Here is a 25,132-nt window from a genome sequence, read left to right on the forward strand (position 1 = left end):
TCATTTAACAGGGTCATTGCAGTTCATTTCAGGGTTATCAGGGTACTCTGTGGTGATGGAGTAAAAAGGTGTGCCGTTTACAAGCTCCTTTGGCTAGGTGATATGTGCAGCATGCAGAAAACTCCCCCCTGGGTCCAATGCTCAGCCCCCACCCCCATCAACCATGCCGCTTCTAGGTAAATTTTTAGCAAGAGATAGGTGTCCCCTTTTATAAAGATTTCCTGCAGGTGAAAGACACTCATCACCAAGGCTGATGACTTGAGTTTGATTCCCAGAAACCAGATGAGGAGTAAACTTTCACATATTGCCTCCTGACCCCTGCGCAACTCTCCTGGCACCCATGCACGTATGATATACACACCGATACGGATATTAATTTTCTAAAATGTAAAGCCTAAAAATTGGTTTTATATGCAAATATGCATCATCCCTATTCCTTGGTTTATAGTCTTTAGCCATTACTAGTGGATAATTAGCTTCTCTCTTCTGAATTCTTCAGAAATCTGCATGCAAATATACACAGGCACACAAAGAATAAATGTCATGAGGATATTGGCCAATCAAAATTAGGGCACTATTTCTTAAAAAATGGTTATGAATTAGATGGCATCTCCTAATGATGTATGAAGTATTTCAGAAATGAAGGGCATTGCTTTTATTTGTCTTTATACTTTTAGTTACATGCATGATTAATAAATTTTAAATTGAAAAGATTCTTCCCACTAGACAAAGAAAAGTGATGTCTATGTGGTTTACTCCCTTCCAGGTTTCAAATGACCCAATACATTAGACATAAATACATGGTCACATTCAACAACACCCTTGAAATATGGTAGTCTCAATTGAGATGTGCCATAAGGATGAATACCCATTAAGATAATACTGTGTGATGCACTTGTCTGGGATGTACAGAGCCCTGGCTTCAGTCCCCAGCACTGCACTAATCCAGGCAGTTAACACACATATGATGCTAACTCCCCAAGGGAAGATGGGGGCAGATCAGAAGTAAGGTTGTCCTGAGCTACATAGTGAGTTCAAAGCCAGTCTCAAACAATTAAAGTAACACATTGTATGAGTTCTGAGTTTGAGCTAGGGAGGAAGGAAAGGAAAAGAAAAAAATGCATTGTTTTAGTAACCAATCCGCCAACCAACTAACTAAGCTACATGTGTACATTTCTGATGTTAAAATGTGCAGGCTGTATACAGTTATTGTCCTGTCTGACTGAAGGAGTCAGTCGGCATGACATTCTTTAAAGTGCTAATGTAAAAAATATAAGAGATGAGGCTCAAAAAAGTAGCCCAGTATGGTGGCACATTTCTTTAATCTCAGCACCAGGGGGGCAGATCTGGCCAGAGTTGTTACAAAGAGAAACCCTGTCTACAATTCCTTAAGTATTGATAATAGCTATTGAGAGAAATTTGTACTAACATGACTGATTTTTAAAACATCAATTTAAGCCAGGCATGGTGGCACATGCCTTTAATTCTAGCACTTGGGAGGCAGAGGTAGGCATATCTTGTGAGTTCGAAGCCAGCCTGGTGTACAAAGAGGGTCCAGATCAACCAAGGTTACACAAGCCCCCCCCCCCAAAAAAAAAAAACCCAAACCAAAACAACAAAACCCCATCAATTTAAACAGAAGCGTTCCGAGTCAGGAATTCATTTCCTGGGCAAGGCTAGTAGGTGTGGGAGGCGATGGCTAGCCTTGTAAAGAAAGGTCTGGGGACTTAAGCACTGGTCCCTGGGCCTACTTACTGGGTCTTGAAAACAACCTCCAGTTCCAGAGAATAAAAAATGGAAAATTGCCTTTGGCTTTACTGTGTCCTAAGCAACACTTTTGTATGAATATCATACCTGTATGAACAGTACTTTCAAGATGTGGGCTTTGGCACTATTTCTAGTAGAGATAAGAGCTTCCAGAGTAGAGGTGTCGGGCTTGTGGAGTTTTTTGTTTTGTTTTGGGCTGCATTTTGAGATTTACCTAATAATCAGCTCGATGTCATTTTTTCAAATTTAAATGATTATAAAACAAGGAGCCATTTTCAAATAACTACAAGCGTTTGCTGGAGTTATTTTTGAATAGTTTTCCCCAGTCCACTTCCTACTGCTAATAGCAAAGGGATGGGCAGGTTATAGAGGCTTATTTTGGCTCTGCATGCTCAAGTAGAAGAGCCTTCCTGCTGTTCAGGTCTGGAGGCAATACAGCACATGAAGACAGAGAGGCAGAGCATGTGTGGGCTGATCTTTCCCTCCTCTTTAGGAAGCCCCCATCCCCAAAGACCTGACTCCAAAACAAACTCCTACAAGCTGTCGTTAGACCCACATACTTGCATTATGGGGACCCCACTCCGTGATTCCAACTTTAATCACCTCTGAATGCTCTACCTTTAAATACCAAGTTCCTCACTCAAGAGGTCATAGCATTTTCTCAGTTGAAAGTAACAAGACAGGTTTTATTCATTCTTATCTGCTCTTAGAAGTGAATGACCAACAATGAGATTATACACGTCTAAAGAAATGCAATTACTTTTATTTATTATACCTACACGGTTGTTTGCTACATGAAGAAAGTTTGTCATTTAGACGGAGAAGCAATGCCTTCACTATCATCATTGAGAGGATCCCTCTCTGGAGCCTATGCTGGTGATCATACCCAGCTTGCGAGGCAATTTTGTAAGAGGGATTAGCCAAGATCTCTCCTGAGGATATTGGCCAATCAAAATTAGGATACTATTTTTCAAAAATGGTTATGAAGTGGAGATACGCTTGCTTAAGGTCACACTATTAGAATCCATCACAAATTTGTTAGGGATTCATACCTATTGTCAAATATTATATTAATTTGGAAATCAAGTGTAAGTTCGCCGAGCCCAGCATGTTTTGGTATCCATTCTGGCTTTTGGAATTGTCTTAACAAAGAGCTAAGAAACACAGAATGGCATTTCATCTTTTCAAGACTGTAAGGGCTGGCTTTAACATGACATTCAAATATGGGATGGTATGTCCTAATGATGTATGAAGCATTCCAGAAAGTACCTCATTGTTCTCACTCTTTACATGTGTGAATACTGAGAAACTGGCCTGAGTTTATGTATGCAAATAAATAGTAGCTCTGGTTGGGGACAAGCAGCTCTCTACAGTCTTTCCTGTCACATAAGTCAAAGGAAAACATGATTTAGGGAGATTTCATTGTGACCTTAAATTCATTATTTAGGCCTTGTTTGAGTCTGTTTGCAGGCTTAGTTTGTCTGTTTAGTTTTTCAAGACAAGTTTTCTCTATGTAGCCTTGGTTGGTGTGGACTCTTTATAGACCAAGGTGGCCTTGAACTCAAGAGATCTGCCTGCCTCTGCCTCCCAGTGCTGGGATTAAAGGTGTGCGCCACCACGCCGGCTGCATTTGCTACATGTCTCTGGACCTGAGGTTAACAGGACTGAGAATATTTACTTATCTCTAACCAGGGCCTCATTTCTTGAGGCCTTAGCATGAAAGAAATAAAATATAAAAGCTTAGAATATAGAATGATGGGGCTGGGAGAGATAGGTGCCTCGGTGGCTAAGAGCATTCATTGGCTGCTCTTTCAGAGGACCCAGGTTCAAGTCCCAGCACCCACAGGGCAGCTTACAGCTGTGGCCTGTAAGTCAAATTCCAGACATGTGTATGCCAAACACCGAATTCATATAAAGATAAATAAATTTCAAAAGAATATGAAATGAGGTTTCTGTAGTTATTCTGATATTTTGTTGAACTTGAGCTCTTCCTGCCTCACTGTAATTGCTAGGGGTTACAGATATGTGCCACTTTAGTGGCTGCTGCTGACTCTCTAAACTATATGAGCACATATGCTTGGGCATAAAAGTTCCTATAAACTATTATTCATGAGCCGGAGAGATGGCTCGGTGGCAAGAAATATTCTTCCTGAGGACACAGGTTCAATTCTTAGCTTTCATGTGGCAGCTCACAACTGTAAGTCAAGTTCCAGTGGATTGAATCCCCTCACACAGACATGCATGCAGGCCAAACACCAATGCACATTAAAAAATATATAGACTTAAATGACAATGCTTACATCATGACACATTACACCATTACATCATAATTTAGACTATATTACCCATATTTTTATGTTTACCCTCTTATTCAAGTGGTTTAATATTCCTCACAATGCCTGGGCTGCCTAGGCTGCCTGAGGGAAAGTACTGGATACATCAACTGTAAATATATCCCTCTTTTAAGCATAAAATTACAATAGAATAATTCAACATAAATAGAAATAAATAGGCAATCATTTTATGGCCATTCCATGATATCAGCTAATGGCAGGCTGACCATTACTGACTGTGCCCGAGACACAGATTTACAAGGATTTGTGCTAGTCGTAGTGGCACACCTTTAATCCTTCAAGAGGTAGAGGTAGGTGGATCTGTGGGTTGAGGCCAACCTTGTCTTCATAGCGAGTTCCAGGACAGCCAGCACTATGCAGAGCCCCTGTCTCATAACCAAACCAAACAAAATATCTCCACTGGAAACACTGCTTTTTTTTTTTTTTCTGATAGCTAGCATTTCAGTTTCCTTGACACAAGGCAGGTTTTAGCAGTCACAGTTATGTGTTTAATTTTGTGCTTTCTCCTGCCCGTGAAGATAATTAATTCTAAATTCAAGTCACATCGACAGCATCTGTGAAACAATTACTGTGGAGGGCTGACTCTGCAGTCCAATCCATCATAATTATGACAGTGCTCTTTCAAGACACTATGATGCATGACTTAAAAACAGCACATTAGTGTGCAAATGGATCAGCATCTCATTTCACCAGTGTGCACTTAGCGTTGTCATGTGGCTCAGCACCATTTGACTTTCTGAATCACTCAGATGGTAGCCATCTCTCTCACCATAGAAAACTGTAGACAAAGCTCACAATTTAGAGGGGTTTTTGTTTTCTGGATTACTAGTTTTGTAGGTGGTATGACTTTTACAGCTCTAAAACTGCATACACTTACACAATAAGGCAGTGATTTTTTTTCCTATGAATACTCCTCTCACTGTATGACACATATCCATGAACCTGTGAATCATGTGTTTGAATCCACACAGATTAATGGAGGTATAGAGATACGGTTGGTTATCAATCAGCTAAAGTCCAGGTTTCAGCATCAGCCTTGGGGGATCACTTTTTGTTGCTCTGCCACTTCTGGTGACAAGCTTTTCCTTCTGGCAAACTCATCACTTCTTGGCATGAAAGCTGAGAAAGTGGTACATTTGATCACACTTCCTATGCATATGGCAATCTCCAGAACAATGTTATAGTCATATTACCAAAGTAGAGCAATCTATGCCAACCATACATTTATTTCAAGTTATGTGCAGGACATCATTAGGTACATCCTTGAGGACAAGGCTCCTGTGATGGAAATGCTGCTTTTGGATTCTCATCTTCTAAATCTTTCTTGCTTTCTTTTCTAAATTCTATGTGCATGGGTGTTTTGTCTACATGTATGTCTGTGCATTATGTGTATGCCTGATGCTCCTGGGGGCCAGAGGTGGGCATTGTTCTAAGACTAGATAGAGTTACTGATGGTTGGGAGACAAAACATGTGGGTGCTGGGAACTGAATGCAGGTCCTCTGTAAGAACAGTTAGTGCCATCTGAGCCATCACCCCAGCCCCTTGCTTCTTTTAATGTGTTTTATGTATTTGTCGTGGGGGGGGGGGAGGGAGTGAGATGAGAGATGCCAGGGGTCATATTCTATCACCCTGTACCTCATTCCCTTGAGGCATGGTCTCTCACACTGGGTTATTAGTAGCCAGCAAGCCCCTAGAATCCTGTCTCCACTTTCCCAGCACTGGGGTAACAGACATCCATGTAAATGCTGGTGCCCAGAGAGGATCAGATATCAGAGGATCAGCTACCAGGTGTGTTGAGAACCAAATTCTGGTCCTTTGGCAGACTGGTGAGGGCACTTAACCTGAGCCATCTCACCAGCCCTAGTGTTGTTCATTCTTAGTTGATTTGTTGGCATGGTTCCTACATTTGTTGTTTTGTTCAAGACAGGGTTTCTTTGAGTAGTCTCTTTTCTCTTACTGTTTTTCTTTTTTGGTTTCTCTATGTAAGAAGCCCTGGCTATCCTCCTGGACTCTCTTCGTAGACCAGACCAGGCTGGCCTCATAGAGATCCGCCTGCCTCTGCTGGGATTACACGTATGTTTTTAGTAAGAAAAATGTATGGACCATGTGAAAACAACTACCTCTATTTATTCCCAGGCTGACCTGAACTGTCTGGAGGATGATTACCTACCTTCATTCACCTCCAACAGTACAGATGTGCACCATCACCTCCAACACTACAGATGTGCACCATCACCTCCAACACTACAGATGTGCACCATCACCTCCAACACTACAGATGTGCACCATCACCTCCAACACTACAGATGTGCACCATCACCTCCAACACTACAGATGTGCACCATCACCTCCAACACTACAGATGTGCACCATCACCTCCAACACTACAGATGTGCACTGTCACAGCCATTCTATGTACTGCTGGGTACTAAGCTTTACTTCCCACCCTTACTCTTGCTAACTTTGCAAGGTTGGCCTGGAATTTGCTCAATAGCCTGGTTAGTCCTTGGACTTTGTATCCTTCTGCCTCAACCAAATAGCTGAGATTACAAGCTGATGCCAAGGACCAGGCTGTGGCTTAATGTACTGAGTAGGGAGAACGTGGTGCTGGCTTCCTGTAAGAACTTTCTATGAGATAGGAAATGTACTTTCATCTCTTGTAAAGGGACCTGTGGGGGTGTAGAGATGGCCCAGCAGTTAAAGCTCATTTTAGGACATTCAAGTTCACTCCCAGGCACCCATATGGCTCACAGCTCCAGTTCTGGGGACTCTAAGGCCCTCTTCTGGTCACTATGGGCATCATGCACATGAATAGTACTGACATGAGTGAGGTAAAGCAATCAGACATAATATTTTAAAATAAACAAATAAGCCAAGTGGTGGCAGCACACGCCTTTAAGCCCAGTACTAGGGAAGAAGATGCAGGCCAGCCTGTATAACAGAGTTTCTGTCTGCATCGTTCTAGGACGGCCAGCGCTGCACAGAAAATTCTTGTCTCAAAAAAGAAATAATCTCCAAAGCGTGTTGAATGTTCAACATCCTTAGATTCCATCTTAAACCTGTTTAAATGGCTAAAATCTAAACTCAAGTGACAGTACAAGCTGGTGAGACTGTGGAGCAAGGGGACCACTCCTCCACTGCAAGCTTGTACAACCACTTTGGAAATGATTTCTCAGAATATTGGGAATAAATAGCCCTACATCAGGACTCAGCTCTACCACTCCTGGGCATATATCCAAAAAGATGCTCCAGGGTACAAGGTCACTTGCTCATCTATGTTCATAGCAGCCAGAAACTAGATGTTCTTCAATGGAAGAATGGATAAAGAAAATGTACAATTCAAGGCCAGCCTGGTCTACAAAGTGAGTCTAGGACAGCCTGTCTCAAAAAAACAAACACAACAACAACAACAAAAAAGAGAATGTACAAATGTGGTACAGAATGAAATACTACTCAGCTATTAAAAACAAGGACATCATGAAATTTGTAGGCAAATGAATGGAATTTAGAAAATATCATGAAAATAAATAAGGCAGTGATTATTTTATGATTTTCTTATAAATACTCATCTCACTGCATGATAAAACCTTCAACCCAAAACTTGTCCTGCCTATAAGAAGTGTAGAGATAAAGATGGGGCAGAGATTGAGGGACTGGCCAACTGATGACTGGCCCAACTTGAGACCCACCCCATGGAAGAGATAGTCTGCTATGCTGGCACACAGGGGCCTAGCTTTACTGTCTTCTGAAGGCCTTCACCCAGCAACTGATGATGGAAAGAGATGCAGAGATGCCACTGTCAAACAACAGGTGGAGCTTGAGGGGTCTTGTGGAAGAGTGGAATGCAGGATTGAGGGAGCAGGAGGGGTCAAGACCTACCAACCAAAAAACATACATGGGCTGAACCTACACACGTGTAGCAGATGTGCCGCTTGGTCTTCATGTGGGTCTCCTAACAACTGGAGGGGGCTGGCTTTGCATTCCTTTCCCATAGCTAGGCTGATTTGTCTGGCTTCAGTGGGAGAGGATGAGCCTAGTTACATTGTGATCTGATGTGCTAGGGTGGGTGGGAGGAAGGGAGGGGCATGGGGTGGACGGAGATGTGATGGTAGGACTGGAAGAGCGAAGAGAAGGGTCTGTGATCAGACTGTAAAGTGACTAAATTAAGAAAGAAACAAAAGAGCCGGGAGGCAGAGTCAGGTGGATCGCTGGGAATTTGAGGCCATCCTGGTCTACAAAGCGAGTCCAGGACAGGCAGGGATACATACACAGAAAAACCCTGTCTCAACACCCACCCTCCCCCCAAAAAGAAGGAAGATCTGCATCTAACACCCTCAGAAGGTCCTGCCTTTCCATAATTATGCTGGTCAGATAGAGCTTCCTCATACAACATGGTGCCACGCGTTGAAGGGAGGCTGTGCCAGGAGTTTTAGAAATCCTCATTGTGGCCATTTAATTCCTGTGTTTGGACATTTAAAATTGTCATCTGAAGGTAGCAGTGTAGATGAATTTTAAGAGGTCAGATTATCCGAAAGCGGCAAACGCATGGCGAGGCACTACTAATAAGTAAGATAAGAAAGAACTCTTTCTGCTTCTGGGTTAACTCACTCATTATGATCATTTCTAGCTCAATCCATTTATCCACAAATTTCAGGAATTCCTTGTTTTTAATAGCTGAATAGTGTTCCAAAGTGTATATATACCACAGTTTCTTTATCCTTTCTTCTATTGAGGGGCACTTAGGCTGTTTCCATGTTCTGGCTATTATGAATAAGGCTGCTATGAACATGGTTGAGCAAATTTTCTTGTTGTGTGCTGGAGCATCTTCTGGCTATATTCTAAGGAGTGGAATAGCTGGGTCTTGAGGAAGCCCTATTCCCATTTTTCTGAGATAGCACCAGATAGATTTCCAAAGTGGTTGTACTAGTTTGCATTCCCACCAGCAATGAAGGAGTGTTCCTCTCTCCCCACATCCTCGCAAATGGTATATACTCACTTATATCTGCCTATTAGCCCAAGGGGCATGTCCCACAAAAGCCTTCACTTACCAGGAAACTGAGACAGAGGGGAGGACATTCTAGTGGGACTCTAGATGAGAGAATCATGGGAGAATGGCAAAGTAGAAGGATCCAGAGGGTCCTAGAAACCTACAAGTAGAACATTATGATAGGCAGATTTGGGCACAGGGGTCCCGCTCAAACTAAGGCACCAGCCAAGGACAATACAGGCGGTAAACCTTAAACCCCTACCCAGATCTAGCCAATGGACAGAACACTCTCCACAGTAGAGTGGAGAGTGGGATATTACTTTCTCACATACTCTGGTGCCTCACCTTTGACCATGTCCCCTGGAGGGGGAGAGCTGGTGGCACTCAGAGGAAGGACAGCAGGTTACCAAGAAGAGACTTGATACCCTATGAACATATACAGGGGGAGGAAATCCCCCTCAGGAACAGTCATAGGGGAGGGGAATACGGGGAAAATGGGAGGGAGGGAAGAATGGGAGGATACAAGGGATGGGATAACCATTGAGATGTAACAAGAATAAATTAATAAAGGAGAAAAAAAAGTTAAAAAAAAAAAAAAGAATTCTTGGGCTTTTGAGAGATGGCTCGCTCAGGTTAAAAGAGCACTGGCTGCTCTTCCAAAGTTCAACTCCCAGCAACTACATGGTGCTCATAACCATCTATAATGAGATCTGGTGGCCTCTTCTGGCGTGTAGGTATATATGCAGGCAGAACACGGTATACATAATAAATATTTTTTTTAAAAAATCTCTTGCTACCTGGCAGTTGGGCAGTTATATAAATGTGTTTGCAGTTTGTAATTCAACTAATCAGACTCCCTAGAAGGAAGATGTGAGTGATCTTGTCAATCCTCAATTATCCATGCCAGTTAATCCTGGAATTGTTTCTTACATTTGGGCTAATGTTTGGCCTTTCTACAACAACTCAATCTCTCAAAGGCTGGGAAGAAATCAAACTTAGTTGGAATTTGTCACAATCATTTATAATCCATACTTAATTTTTCATTTTTACTGCACTTCTCACTAGATTCAAGCTACTCTGAGTTGGTTGTCTTTGCACTGAAACACTATCTAGGGTTTCTTCATGCAGTGCTTCAATTAAGGGCTGGAGAGATGGCTCAAAGGTTAAGAGCACTGGCTAGTTTTCCAAAGGCCCTGAGTTCAAATCCCAGCAACCACGTGGTGGCTCACAATGATCTATAATGGGATCTGATGCCCTCTTCTGATGGGCAGGATCACATGTAGGCAGAACACTATAAATAAATCTTTTAAGAAAAAGAAATTTGGCAGGGGCCAAGAAACCAGCAGCTGAGAAGAAACCTACCACAGAAGAAAAAAGCCTGCTGCATAAACTATTAACATTTGTTTCATTCCATAAAGCAAATAGAGACAAGCCTATTTGAATAAAAACCTAATCAAAAAAAGAAGAAATTTTCAATTTAAAACATGAAGCCAGGTGTGGTGGCACATGCCTTTATCCCAGTACTTGGGGGAAAAAAAATCAATGTATCAAATTCTTTAATACAGGAAATACAGATCTCCTACTTACTTCCTAAGTCAAAGAAGAAAACAGGGAAGAAGGAAAACCAGTTTGGTGGCATACACCACCAAGAACTTGAGGTGATGGCAAGATTAGTGCTCATTTAAGGCTGTGCTCAACTACATAGCAATTTGAGATGAGACCCTATCTCCAAAAAACAACAACAACAACAACAAAAACCACAACATAACAAAATGCATTAACATGTAGAGAGTGTTTGAGTTAACTAAATCATTATGTCCAAAGTGAGCTTTACTTTTAATGTGAAATAGAATAAAACGCCTCTCATTTTACTGAAAAACTTTACAGCAGATAGTTGCAACATAGGCATTTGGGGAATTACTATCACACTCATTAATCTGCTTTCTCAAAAATGTCCTGCCACATTGCCTCAAAAGGGATGCCATGTGTCTGTCAGAAGTTCTGTCCATCCTCATCCTGATCTAATCTTAGTGACAACCTAGTCATTTTTTTTCTTCCTGTTGTAGAAATTATTACTATGCAGCCATGTCTAAGGGCTACAAAGTAACTCCACAATAAGGATGTTCTAAAGATCAGTAAAAGATGTCAATGAAGTAATTGAACTGATGTAGCCCATGATGGGCAAAGTACTTCACGATGTGCCAGTCCTAAGGAAGCCAGGCAAACAGGCCATGTGTGGTCCATTCCACTGGGGCGTAAGTGGAAGGATGGAGTTCAAGGTCAGACTAGACTACCTGAGTCAGAGAACTGAGTAAATAAAACCCTTTAGTGAGCACAGGAACACCAATAAAGGTGTCTTAACGGCATGGCGGGTAACCACATATCCGGAAGCAGGTTCCCTACACATTTTAAGACAACTCTAGTGGCACACGCCTTTAATCCCAGCACTCAGGAGGCAGAGGCAGGTAGATTTCTGTGAGTTCAAGGCCAGCCTGGCCTACAAAGCAAGTCCAGGACAGCCAAGGCTACACAGAGAAACCCTGTCTCAACACCACCCCCACCCAAAAATACCAAAACCAAGACAACTCTAAATTGAAAGATCTGATGATAAACATTTTAAGATTGCCTAGTTATCTGGTGCTTTTAGATGTTATCAAAATACAAACAGAAAGTGTTATTAATAAACTTTGTTCTAGAGGCTGGCGATGCTGCTCTTCCAGGGACCCAAGTTAGGTCCCCAGCTCTTAGACCAGACAGGTAGTTTACAAGCATCTTTAATTCCAGTTCCAGGGAATCTAATGCCCTTTTCTGCCCTCCAGGGTCTTCTTTATGCTCATGGTGTATCTCTCTTTAAGGATTTCATTATTGGAAGATATAACACACAGAAATGGCTAGTCAGAGTAAAGAACTCAAGGCTCTACAGGTAGAGTTGATTAGGCCAGACAACACTCCACATATTTGATTTTTTAAATTAGCAATTTAAGGCCTGGAGCAATGGTTTCAATGGTTACACTAGCTGCTCTTCTCAAGAACCCCAAACCCGCATGGTAGCTCACAATTGTCTGTAATTCCTGTTTCTCTTTTTTCTTCATGTAGCCCTGGCTGTCCTAGAAGCGGCCTTTCCTTCAGCCACCAGATCCAACACATATGTATGTGTGTGTGTGTGTGTGTGTGTGTGTGTGTGTGTGTGTGTGTATGTATAACTCATTAGTATAGCAGGTATTTAGTTAAATGCTAGTGTAATGTACTACATATACATAATTTTAAAAACAAATGAGACTTTATTTAACTTTATACAGCCCAGGCCACTGGTCTAGGGATGATATTGCCCACAGGCATGCCATCTACATCTATCAAAAACTATTGTTTTGGGAGCCAGACTGGTCTACAAAGTCCAAGACAATTAAGCCTACACAGAGACCCTGTCTCAAAAACAAATGAAAAAACCAAAACCAATTGTATTTCCCTAGTCTATCATATTTCAATGAGAGGCACACTGAGTGATCTGTAAAAATAGCTAGGTAAAACAAGATACCTAATACAGTTCCTCATGCTGTGGTGGCCCCCAAGCATTTCATAACTGAATGTTACTGCTTTTGTGAATAAGGTAAATTTCTCATGTGACCCCTGTGAAAAGGTGGTTCAGCTCATAGGTGGGAAGTCATGACTAGGGTTCACTGTCACTGTTTCCCCTGCTATTTAGATGCAAATTTCTCAGGGTTATATTTCCCAGACCCCCAAATTATTCCACAAAACAGAACAGAAAGAACACTGCCAGATTTGTTTTATGATATCCAAAACACGTGCAGACCAAACAACGATCATTTTCCCTTATGAACATGGTAGCCATTTTTTTTTTAAACAGACAGGGCTTCTCTTGGCTGTCTTGAACTCCCTTTGTAGACTATATTGGCCTTGAGATCCACTTGCCTCTCTTTGCCTTCCTAACTCCTAGGCATGAGCCACCTTGCCTGGCTGCAAAAATCCTTAAAATATTTGCAAACCTGGCTGGGTGGTGGTAGCAAATGCCTTTACTCCCTGTGCTCAGCAGGCAGAAGGGGATCTCGGTGAAAACCCTTCCTCAAAAAAACCAAAATAAATGCAACTCAAAAAGATCAGCTACTGGAATAATAGGCTCCATCCCAGAGCTATAACATATATAAATCAGTAAATATAAACAAACCGAAAGACCAAAGCCACATGACTATCTCATTAGATGCAGAAAAGGCCTTTGACAAAATCCAACACCCATTCATGATAAAAAGTCCTACAGATGCTTTTTTCCCCACTGTTTATTTCTGGCTTCTCTAGGTGTGTGGGGGGTGGGGAGGGTGGGGGTGGGGTAATGCATTATCTCTCTGGGAAGGAAAACAGAATAGATTTTGCAGGTGGACTCTCAGTGGGTGGGGATGGAACAGGAGAGTATTGGGAGAAATGACTGGAATTCGATGGTTTATGGTTTTATGGGGGAGTGGATGACATAGAAACTCAGTACAGTGGAGACTCCCTGGCATCTGAATGGCCCTAGCTAAGTCTCCTAGTAACAATGGGGGACACAGGGCCTCAGCTGGCCACATTCTATATAACCAAGCAAGGCTTCTAGCAGTGAGACCAGGACATCAACCCAACCACAAAAACTTCACCCTACCATCTGCCCTGCCTACAAGCCATGCTGGGGCAATGGTGGCATGAGTGGCAGTGGCCAACCTATAACTAGTCCACTTAGAAACCCACACCTGACACTGTCTGGGTGTGCAGGAGCCAGAGGCAGGAAAGCCCAGAGATCCAGGATAGAACCAAACACTACTGGCGGGAAAAAAAAAAATCAATGAAGTAATTCCTGATGATATTCTGCAATTCTCATAGACAAGCACCTAGCCCAAATGTCATCAGAAGAGCATCATCCAGCAACTAATGGGAGCAGATGCAGAGACCAACAACCAAACACCAGGCAGAGCCAGGGGAACACCTCAGAAGATCTCGAGGATGGATTGTAGCAGCCAGAGTGGTTGAGGATACCACAATAACATGGGCTACAGAATCGACTAAGCATAGGGGCTCAGTGTCATGGACCCTGTATGGATCCAAAATTGGCCTTCTGCATTTTACCTTATGGTTATATAACTTGATACTCTTGTGGGACTCCCAAAAATGGGAGGGGAGGGGATGTTTGTGACTCTTTGGCCTGTGCTTGGGACTTTATTCCTCCTCCTGGTTTGCCACATCCAGATGTGAAATGAGGGTTTGTGCCCAGTTTTATTGTAGCTTTTAGGCCATGATATAGGCTTGGGCTCTTTGTCTACTTCAATTCTCCTCCTAGGTATAAGCTGTAAAAGTGACATTTGCCTGTAGTAACTATAGTCTTATACAGGCTTACTGCTTCTGATAACCTAGGCCTAGTCCTAGAAACTTCTAGCATCCATATAATCTAATCTAGGCCTAGAATGCTTTCAGCCTCTGAGACTTAATGCTAAATTTACCCCTTCTAGTTCTTTCTAAACTCTGGCTAGCTGGTTCAAACTCAGCTCTCTGGCTCAAAACTCTTCTCCATGCTGACTGACTCAATCTGGCTTCTCTCTTCACCTCTGACTGAATTACTCTGCTCTCTGCCTCAAACTAGCAATGTGTTCTAATCGTCTGGCTCCTTCTCATTCCATGATTTATTCTGTCTTCACCTGTGTCTACCTTTTCCTGTCTTTAACCTGTCCCTATATTACTCTCTGGTTTCTGAATTCCACAAACTGAACTGCTTGCTAGGAATTCAACTCCACTGCACAGCCTCTCAACCTTCTGAGTTAACTGCCTCAACAGCACTGACTAGAACTCGGATTTGCACGCCTGTCTGGGATTAAAGGTGTGTACCACCACACTTGGACCTAAGCTTTTAAGTTACATGAAACTTGCCTGGCCTCAAATTCAGTTCTGTTTACTTCTGTCTCTTGGGATTAAAGTTGTGTCTGTACTCCAGCTGGATCACACAGAACTAGGTCTTTAGATGTGATCTCTTACCAGAGCAGCCATGTTCTGAATTAAAATTCCTCTACAATGGGCTGTTCAGCTCTTCATTAACCAGAGACAATTTGAGAGTAATTTTTACAAAACACTGAGACAGGATATTCCTCAATAGCATAATATCAGAATCTGTTAGCATTTAGCTCACTGCTGGTTCAACAATTAAAAATTGAATTTACAGAGACACACCATGATATACAATAAGTGTAGGTCACCTCTACATCTTTACTACAACATATTACCATCACAGATTTCAAGTTGTACTATGGAGCTACAGTATTGAAAACAGCACATTGGCACAAAACAGACATGCTGATCAATGGAGTTAAACAAGACACAGACATAAATCCATACCTCATTTTTGATAAAGACATAAATATACACACTGGGAAAAAGACAGCATCTTCAACAAATGGTGCTGGCCATACTGGATAGTAGCACATAGGTGAAATTCAAAGAGATTCATACTAATCACCCTGCATAAAATCCAATTCCAAATGGATTAAACACAAAACCAGATACACTAAATGGGTATATGAGGAATAGCCTTGAATACATTGGCACAGGAAGACTTTCCAAACAGAAAACCGGAAGGACAATATCCAAAATACATAAAGAACTAAAAGAAAAAATACCCTAAATACCAAGGAAACAAAAATAACACCATTAAAAATGTGGGGTGTAGGCTGGATGTGGTGGAGCATGCCTTTAATGCCAGCACTTGGGTGGCAGAGGTAGGGGGAATTTCTGTGAGTGTGAGTCAAGGACAGCCAGGGCTATACATGGAGAAACCCTGTCTTAAAAAAAAAAACAAAAAAAAACCCAAAAAACCACAACAAATGGTTCAGATTTAACAGAATTCTTTCATCTTACACATGTCAGAATGGCTAAAACCAATAAAACAAGTGACAGCTCCTGCTAGAAAGGATGTGGGGTGACGGGATCGAACACTTCTCCATTGCTGGTGACAGTGCAAACTTGTACATCCAGTATGGAAATCAGTGTCAGCTCCTTGCGAAGGTGAGAACTGATCTACCTCAAGATCCATCCATATGACTCTTGGGCCTATATCCAAAAGACACTATCCTACTGCAGAGATGCTTGCTCAGTCATGCTCTTGCAGCTATATTCATAATAGCTAGAAACCAGAAACAATCTAGATGGCCCTCAACAGATAAAAACATCCTAGTGAGCTAACCCAAGCCTTGAAAGGCAAATATGGTATATATTTGCTTATGTGGATCATTAGCTGGTAAGGCCATGATAACCAGGCTGCAATCTATAGAAAAAGAGGTTAAGTATGGAGTTACGGGACTAGAGGGGGACAGACAATCTCTCTAGGAAAAGGAAATAGAACAGATTTGTTATGGATGGATGGGGAGGGTGAAATGGGAGGATCAAGTGGAGGGAAGAGGGGATGGGAGAATATGGAAAGACAGCTCAAATTAAGGGCCATTGAGGCCACTTTGGAAACAATACAGCAGAAACATCTTAAAAAAAAAAAAAGGTCATCTAAATAAAATAACCAAATAATGGGGGAGGCACAGCACCAACAATCTCTTGCCACAAATGAGGTTTTCAATAGTGAAACAGGGTTCTAGCTAACCGAGTTGCTGGCTGAAGAGATTGCATGGGAACCTCTGAACAACCCAGGCTGTGCCCAAGAGTATGGATTGCTCTCCACAGCTGATGTCGAGGTCGCATTACTCAAGACAGCATAACATGGAGCACGTGACCCGGTGCCTACAAAGAGCCCTCACCTCTGCATGCCAGGGCTTCAGCAGATGGGAGCACACACAGGGACCCACAGCAGACTTGAAGCAGACAGTGAGAGAGACCTTGGAACATTCAGCCCTAAACGGGAGGTCTCCTTCATCCCCAAAGACTGAACGTGGCAGAGGGGTTTGAGGACAGCAAGAGAAAAAGTACCAGTAATCAACCTGATCGTATGACTGACGCAGCGTGCACACGGACTACACAGGTCTACACTTGGGGGGGCGGGGTGCTCTAGAGCTGAAGTGGATACAACAAACAACTCCCATCCCTAATCCAGAAGCTATCACTAATTGATAACCACTTGCATGCAAGTTTATAGTTTTCTCCTAGGAGGTCTTACTGGGGGGTGGGGGGAGGGGTAGAACTACTCTTAAGGATAGGCCACATGCCCAGCAGTAGGCGGCCAACAAAAAATGAATTCAGCAGCAGCTTTGGGGTTCCTTGTCCCATGCCAGGGCTTAACAAAACAAAACAAAACAGAATTATACCTTTTTCTTATCATATGGGGGGAAGCTTTAAAAACGTTACCTTATTTCTTATTGTTTTCTGTTTACTCTACAGGTCCTTAGCATATAGGTCATGATCTGTTTCTTACATCTTTTCTTGGGTTTTTTTCTTCTCTTTATTTTGTCCAATAAGATGTTAATTTTACTTCATCTTATTTTATTATTATCCCATAGAAGCAAGCCTGCTTGTTTTCTGAAGAGAAGAAAGGAGTGCATCAGGAGAGTCAGAGGAGCCGGGGAATAGTGGCACACCCCTGCAATCACAGCACATGTGGAGGCAGACACAGACCCACCTGGTCTACAAAGTCTAGGACAGCCAAGGCTACACAGAGAAACCCTATCTGGAAAAAACAACTAAAAGAAGAAAAAAAATGATAGTGGAGAGTGGTGGGGAGAAAATAATGGCTTCCATTTCATTATGTGAGAAAAAAAAACCCCTAAATTTATTTAAAATAAATAAAAATCATAAACACTTTCCCTTGTCAAGTTTAAAAATAGTCAATTATTGACATGTTGGCTGTAAATTAAAACATACAGTAATGAGCTGGGCGTGGTGGTGCACACCTTTAGTCCTAGCACTTGGGAGGCAGACAGGTGGATTGCTGTGAGTTCAAGGTCAGCCTGGTCTACAAAGTGTGTCCAGGACAGCCAAGACCCTGTCTTGAAAAACCAAAAGCAAACAAACAAAAAACACACAGTGATGACTGTATGCTTATTCCTCCTGGCTTCTTCTTGGCCTCAGAGAATAAGGACTGTGTGGTCCCTGTTGTCTGTGTGGATTGCTGCATTGTCATCTTCTAGCTTCCAATCATGGCTTCAACTTTATAATTATCTACGCAGAACTCAGTGGCCCCATCTATCCCCATCCTGACCACAGGCTCTTTAAAATTCTGCTTTTCAGTAGGCAGTGGTGGCAGGCAGAGGCAGGTGATCTCTGTGAGTTCAAGGCCAGCCTGGTATACAAAAGTGAGTCCAGGACAGCCAGGCCTGTTACACAAAGAGACAAATAAAAAAACCAAAACAAAACAAAAAACAAAACAAAAAAACCTAAAGAAAAATGCAGATGAATCTACACCACCACCACCACCACAAGAAAACAAGACAAAACAAAAAAGAAAGATAAACAACAAACTCTTAAGAAACAGGATTTCAGCTGGGAGATGGAGCATACCTTTAATCTCAGCACTGGAGAGGCAGAGGCAGGTAGGCAGACTGCTGTGCGTTCGAGGCCAGTCTGATCTACAAAGTGAGTTGGCCAGGATAAGAGAAACCTGTCTCAAAAAAACCAACAAGACAAAAATAGTCCTAATTCTGTAACTCATATCTGAAATCAACAGCCATCGTGAGTGGACCAGAAATCCACAGACTTCACCCAAGCACACATACCATGTAAGAAACATTTTTTATTATATGTAAATTGTGACTTATTAAAAACTTAGCCATGGTGACACGCACTTTTAATTTCAGCATTTGGTAGGCAGAGATAGTTGAGAACAGCCTGGTCTCCGGCCAAATCTCAGGTTAGCTAGTGCTACTGAGAAGACCGGCCTCAAAGAAGCCATATTAGACTGGCACACTTTTTCCCCTAGCAGATGCTAAAATGTACTAGCTTTTCCCATTAGCCCCTCTTGGCTCTAAACACTTGAATTTGAGAGTGGATTTGCTAAGAGTTGAGCTTTCCATAGAGGAGGGCTGTTTTAATTGGCATCAAGTGTCCTGCTGTCTTTTCTTTGTTGTGCCAGGTCACCATGTCAAAAGTTCAGGCAGATAGCAAAGAAGAAAATTCATGCTAAATTACCCCAGGGCTTTAGGATTCATTAGCAACACTACCAGCTTGCCAGGTATTTGGCTGTCATTTCACTGTAATAATCTCTGCCTGGAGTCAGTGGGGCATGCTCAAAACTTTCCTACAACTAGTAGATTCATAAAACAAAGTGGCCAAGTAAAGACATCTTACTTTAGTTTTCTAAACTTATGGCAAAAAAAAAAAATCAATCTGGTCTTTACTCCTTTTATACCTAAGGCAAGAAAAGTTACTAGAAACTTTTTTTAAAAAGGGGAATCCAGAGACTCCCAGTGAGGAGTTTTGGGAAGTTCAATTTAATGCTGCCCATTTCAATGTTTGCTAAGGACATTTCCTACCATTTTCCATAGTAATAATCAATTTAAGCCAGGTGGTAGTGGCGCACACCTTTAATCCCAGCACTTGGGAGGCAGAGGCAGGAGGATCTCTGTGAGTTCCAAGCCAGACTGGTTTACAAAGTGAGTCCAGGACAGCCAAGGCTAAAGAGAAACCCTACCTCGAAAATCTACTTAAACTGCCAAGTCAAAATAGCCATAGTGACTTCCCCAGGAGAGAAAACAGCTGGACTCTTCCAGCTGTAGATGCACACCAGGGCTGAACCATGGACAATCATTTCAGATCCTTTTTTTCTTTTTATGTTTACAGTTTTGCCTGCACGTGCCCTTGCAGGCCAGAAGAGGGCACCAGATCTCATTATAGATGGTTGTGAGCCACCATGTGGTTGCTAGGAATTGAACTCAGGGCTTCTGGAAGAGCAGACAGTGCTCCTAACCTCTGAGCTACCTCTCCAGCCCTTTCTCTTTTCTTAATGCAGACACCGGCATGGAAGCTGTGGCCAAAATGCTTACCAGTGTACTTTGAGTCATGCACCTGCATTAATTTCAAGTCTTTACTCTTTTCTGCGCTAAAAGGCTTTCATATTTACCATAAAGCATTTCTTTGAAAATTTATTTGACTATTTAAATCAGGTATGGTAGCACACACCTTTAATCCCAGTACTAAGGAGGCAGAGGCAGGTGGATTGCTGAGTTTGAGGCCAGCTTGGTCTACAAAGTGAGTCTTGGACAGCCAAGACTATACAGAGAAACCCTGTCTTGAGAAACAAACAAAAAAAGCAAAAAAAAAAAAAAAAAAAAAAAGAAAGAAAGAAAGAAAGAGACTTTATTTGGGCCGGGCGTGGTGGCACATACCTGTAATCCCAGCACTTGGGAGGCAGAGGCAGGCAGAATCTCTGAGGCCAGGACAGCCAAGACTACACAGAGAAACCCTGCTTTGGGAGGAAAAAATTAGAAAAATGCAGATGAATCTACACCACTCAGAGTCTGATCATGGGCTCTTTTTGAAAGCTAGCTAGGGAACACTACAGAAAACAAAGCTCTCTCATCACCCCTTATTTGGGAAACTTCAGTTGGAGTAAGAGAAAAAAAAAATTCACAGCAGACTGTGCATCCAAAGGCCTCAGGCACTGTGCGTACAGCAACTGAAAGGGCATGCAGATGCCATGTGGTATCTGAGCTGACCACAGGTAGGCCACTCATCCAGACAAGCTGTCTTCCCGCGAAGAAAGGCTGTCCACTGTCCAAATAGCTACAAGGGAAGGGAAAGATGGGGCAAGATGCAAGCTCCACAGTAGGCAAAGGCAGCAGGTGTCCTATCTGTCCACAACATGGCTGGACCTACGCTGGCTTCACTGACAGGTCTCACTAGCACACGAGTACTCAGTTTCCTACAGGTAAGGCTCACAGAAGGGCGATCCAGGTGCTCCCCAGCATGGTGGGCTGAAGGGCGAAGAGAATTACACATAACCAGGTTATATACCTGGACTAGGCAAGGACGTAACGGGAAAGGGAACAACGTCAGGCACGTTGGTGATACGCTCGTAGTGGCCTCACGTTTGCCTAGTCTTACTACACGCTTGTGATAGACGAAACTAAGTTTTCCTTCAGGGTGTGTGAATAGGGGCAAAGTGCAAAATACCTACGCTGCAAAACCAAAACCCAACTGCCTATTTCTCCCCTTGTTTTCACACCACAATCAACACGGGAATCTTATGTGACCCACGGGTGTGAACACCTCTCCCCATCAATAAGCAACTCAGGATACAGACTGGTGGGGTATAACAGGTCTTTTTTGAGATAGACTATGCAGACCTGGCTGGCCTAGAATTCCCAAGTGCCACGAGCACAGAAATAGGGCGCCATGCCAGCATTCACTTCAGTTCCCATACCAGTCTATACCTGCACAAGAACATCAGATCTCAGGGCAAGAGTTCAGGCCTCCAACAGTCCCCTCTGGCGTGGCCCCCTGACAGGCCAGTTGAGAGCCTCCACCATTTTTCCTTTGCTTTGATCAACAGGCTACAGTCAATACTTCCACTACATTTTTCCCCCTGGGCTTGACTCATTTGTTGGAGCAAGTCACAAGGCTCAATAAACTGTCCCTTGTCTACTAAGAGACTATAAGAAGGGAATGAGGCTGGGCATGGATGGTGGCACACGCCTTTAAATCCACCACTTGGGAGGTAGAGGCAGAGGCAGGTGGATCTCTGTGAGTTCGAAGCCAGCCTGGTCTACAAAGTGAGTCCAGGACAGTCAAGGCTACACAGAGAAACCCCTGTCTCAAAAAAAAAAGAAGGGAATGAGGGTGAGAGGTGTAGACTGAGAAGGGGCTTGAAGCTTCCTTACCTTCTTCAGGAGACCACACCGACTCCCCACTCTCAGCTGTGGTGGCGCGCTAGAGGACACTGCTGCTTAGGGCCCTTATAAGACTTCCAGTTCCACCAATGCTAATGGACTGGGTGGGGGTTGAGAGAGGAGCCTTCATCATCATTCTGGGCCTCTCCCACCTCCCTAGGGCATGGGTGGGGGTAGTCACATTCCTATGACCGACCTTCCGGGAAATAAGCTCAACTTCCTAAAGCCTGTTTCAGGATAGGAGTTACAAGCCAGGAACAAATTAAAACTGAGAGAAGTACATCATAAGATCACAGAATGTAAGCAAAAAGGAAATTTCAAACAAAATAAGAAAAGAAATATATTACTCTGCTGGGCGAGGTGACGCCCTGGCTCTAGGGAGGCAGAGGCAAGGGATAGTTGTGTGAGTTTGAGGCCAGCTTGGTTTACAAAGTGAGTCCAGGACAGCCAGGGCTACAAAGAGAAACCCTGTCTCAAAAAACAAAAAACAAACCAAAAAAAAAAAAAGAAAAAAGAAAAAAGAAAGAGAAAGAAAAAGAAAGAAAGAAAGAAAGAAAGAAAAAAGACTTCCTTAGGAAAGGAAAGGGAAAGCCCTTTAGCTTTGTTGACCTAGAATAAAGTCAGTGTAGTCTAAAACAATGATTAGAGTTGATTGAGAGTAAACAGGATTACAATCTGGGAAAACAGATTCAAGCCTTGGAAATGTGTCCAACGTTCAGGTTCTAGAGAAGGCCAGCCAGGTCTGTAGCTATGAATGTCAGGTGCGGGCTGCAGTGCCGTTGTGCCAATCAGGAATTATTAGCGCTGATGGACATCACGCTAGCTTACTCATTCTGCCCCCTTCTCCCCCACACGCACATACAGGCAAGGTTTCGCCATGTAGTCCTGGCTGTCCTGGAACTCGCTGTGTGGACTAGGCTGACACCAAACTCACAGAGATCTGCCTGCCTCAGTCTCCCAGGTTAAATGCACCACCATGCCCACCTAGCACATAAAACATTCTTTTTAAAAAGGTAGCTGGCTGTATGGTGGCACATACCTATAATCCCAGCAGAAGGGAGGGTTATTCCATTGTTGATGTCTGTCTGTCTGTCTGTCATCCCCACCCCTCTCTTCAGCCTCCTGATTGCTAGCTAGGACTGTAGATGACGGCCGCAACAGCTCGTGTAAGGCTGACCTAGGGGACTGTATAATGAAGACCTTATCACAAAACAAAACGTACTGCCTCTAGAATAGATCTGCCTGCCTCTTGCGAGTTTTGGGATTAAAGCCATGCACCACTATGCCCGGCCTCCTAAGGAACTCTTTAGTCAAAGAAAAAAGCAAAAGTTTGAAATAAATATCTGATCTGGGGGTAGGGCACTCCCTTTTAATCCCAGCACTCAGAGGCAGAGCCAGTTGGATCTCAGAGTTCAAGGTCAGCCTGGTCTACAGAGCAAGTTCCTGGACAGCCAAGGATACACAGAGAAACCCTGTCTTGGAAAACCAACCCTGCCTCCAAAACAAAAACAGCAACAAAAAAAGAAAAGAAAAGAAACAAACAAACATGTGAAAATAGTAATGAGTATAGCACATCCCCAAATGCATGGACTGTAAGCTATAACATGAGCCTTAAAAATCCTTTTATTCCCAGAGAAAGTGGAGCAAATATAAAATTTAGGTATTCCAACTCAATAGTTTAAGAGAGGACTGGATGCGGTGGTATCTTATCACTCGGGAGGTGCAGGCCACAGAGCCAGGGATTGAGATAGATCTTCAGATACAGGGTCCCAGCCTGGATCACATGAGATGCTACCTTTAAAAAAAGAGCCTGAACTGGCTATGGTGGTGCCCGCCTTTAATCCCAGCACTGGAGAAGCAGAGGCAGGAGAATGACTGTGCACACCTCCTAATTCTGCACTTAGGAGGCAGAAGCAGATGGGTCAGTTTGAATGAGGGAAGCCAAACCCAGAAAGACAAATGCCACGTGTTCTCTCTCCCCCTAGAGTTTTAGCTCTAAATCTTCAGAGTTGAGTACATATCCTGGAGCAACTGTAGAAACCAGGAAAGGAAAAAGGGACCATTGCTGGGGTAGTGGAGCAATGTAGGGGATCTAACAGGGTACAGGTGACCTAATCAGGGAGATGAGAAAGGGGGCTCTAATTAGGGAGGGGAAAAGAAAGAGAAACAGAAGGAGAGAGGAGGGGAAAATAACAGGATGTCTTTAAAAAGTCTTAAGGACTCACACTGTTAACTATCTATTGTGGATAACGCTGCTATAAACTGGGGCTGAAGAAATAGCTAAAGAGCTTGGAGCACGTGCTGCTGTTGCAGAGGACCGGGGATTCAAGCACTCACATAGTAACTCAGAACAGTCTGTAACTGCAGTTATAGGAAACCCAACACCTTCTCTGCTCTCTATAGGCTCCAGGCGTGCTCATGGTGCACACATATATATATATATACAAAACATTCACACATAAAAAGCTGTCATAATATTTGTGCAGGTTTTTATGTGGATACAAAAATCTTCAGTTCATTTGGGTAAATATTCAAGATAAATACCAAGTTGTTTTTAAATCTAAACCATCATTAAGACCTAAAGACAGGCCAGGTGTAGTGACGCACCCTTGTAATAAGTCCCAGCACTCGGGAGACAGAGGGTTCGAGGCCAGCCTGGTTTACCAAGTGAGTCCATGACAGTCAAGGCTACACAAGGGAAAAGCAATCCAAAGAAACAAACAAACAAAAACCATGAAGGACAGACACCATGTGTGGTAGTGCACACCTTTAATCCCAGAACTTAGGAAGCAGAGGCAGGTGGATCTCTGTTGAGTTTAAGGCCAGCCTGGTCTACAAAATGAGACCAGAACACTCAAGGATACACACACACACACACACACACACACACACACACACACACACAAAACATGTCTCAAAAAAAAAAAAAAAAGAGGGGTGGGTGAGGTGGGTCCTAAGGACAGTATTTTTTTTAATCAAAAATTACAAAAACCTTAAATAGAAATTAAGCATTTGCTACGGGATCAGAAATCCTGCAAGAAACCTGTTATCGGCCTGTTCTCAACATCAGCACTAAGAGGGTAACAACTCTTCATACTGAGAACAAATCTGATATGTTAAAGCCCGGCATGATGAGTAAGCATGTCCGGAACCTTCTCTGGCACTGTGGTTCTATTTTAGAATACGAAGTGTTTCACCAAGACTCTCATTTCTGCTTAAAATACCCCGTGAG

At 42.9% G+C, this 25,132-nt stretch overlaps 1 protein-coding gene across 3 annotated transcripts in view; it reads right to left on the bottom strand.

Annotated features, from left to right (window-relative positions):
* TET2 (tet methylcytosine dioxygenase 2) overlaps positions 1 to 25,132 on the bottom strand; it is an 83,810-nt gene that overhangs the window by 19,994 nt on the left and 38,684 nt on the right. Inside the window, exon 1 of one of the 3 annotated variants that reach the window (XM_084756049.1) lies at positions 21,892 to 21,971. The exons of 1 other annotated variant lie outside the window; for it this stretch is intronic. Coding sequence is in view for 1 of the 2 variants with exons in the window: in XM_084756047.1 (XP_084612173.1) it covers positions 17,493 to 17,494 (2 nt within the window). In the remaining variant the exon portion in view is untranslated. Of the gene's footprint in view, positions 1 to 17,492; positions 17,798 to 21,891; positions 21,972 to 25,132 lie in introns of those variants that run through there. One more of the 3 variants, XM_084756047.1, reaches the window with a different exon arrangement.

The sequence above is a fragment of the Acomys minous genome, assembly GCF_964271855.1.
Source record: "Acomys minous genome assembly, chromosome: 14".
NCBI lineage: Eukaryota > Metazoa > Chordata > Mammalia > Rodentia > Muridae > Acomys > Acomys minous.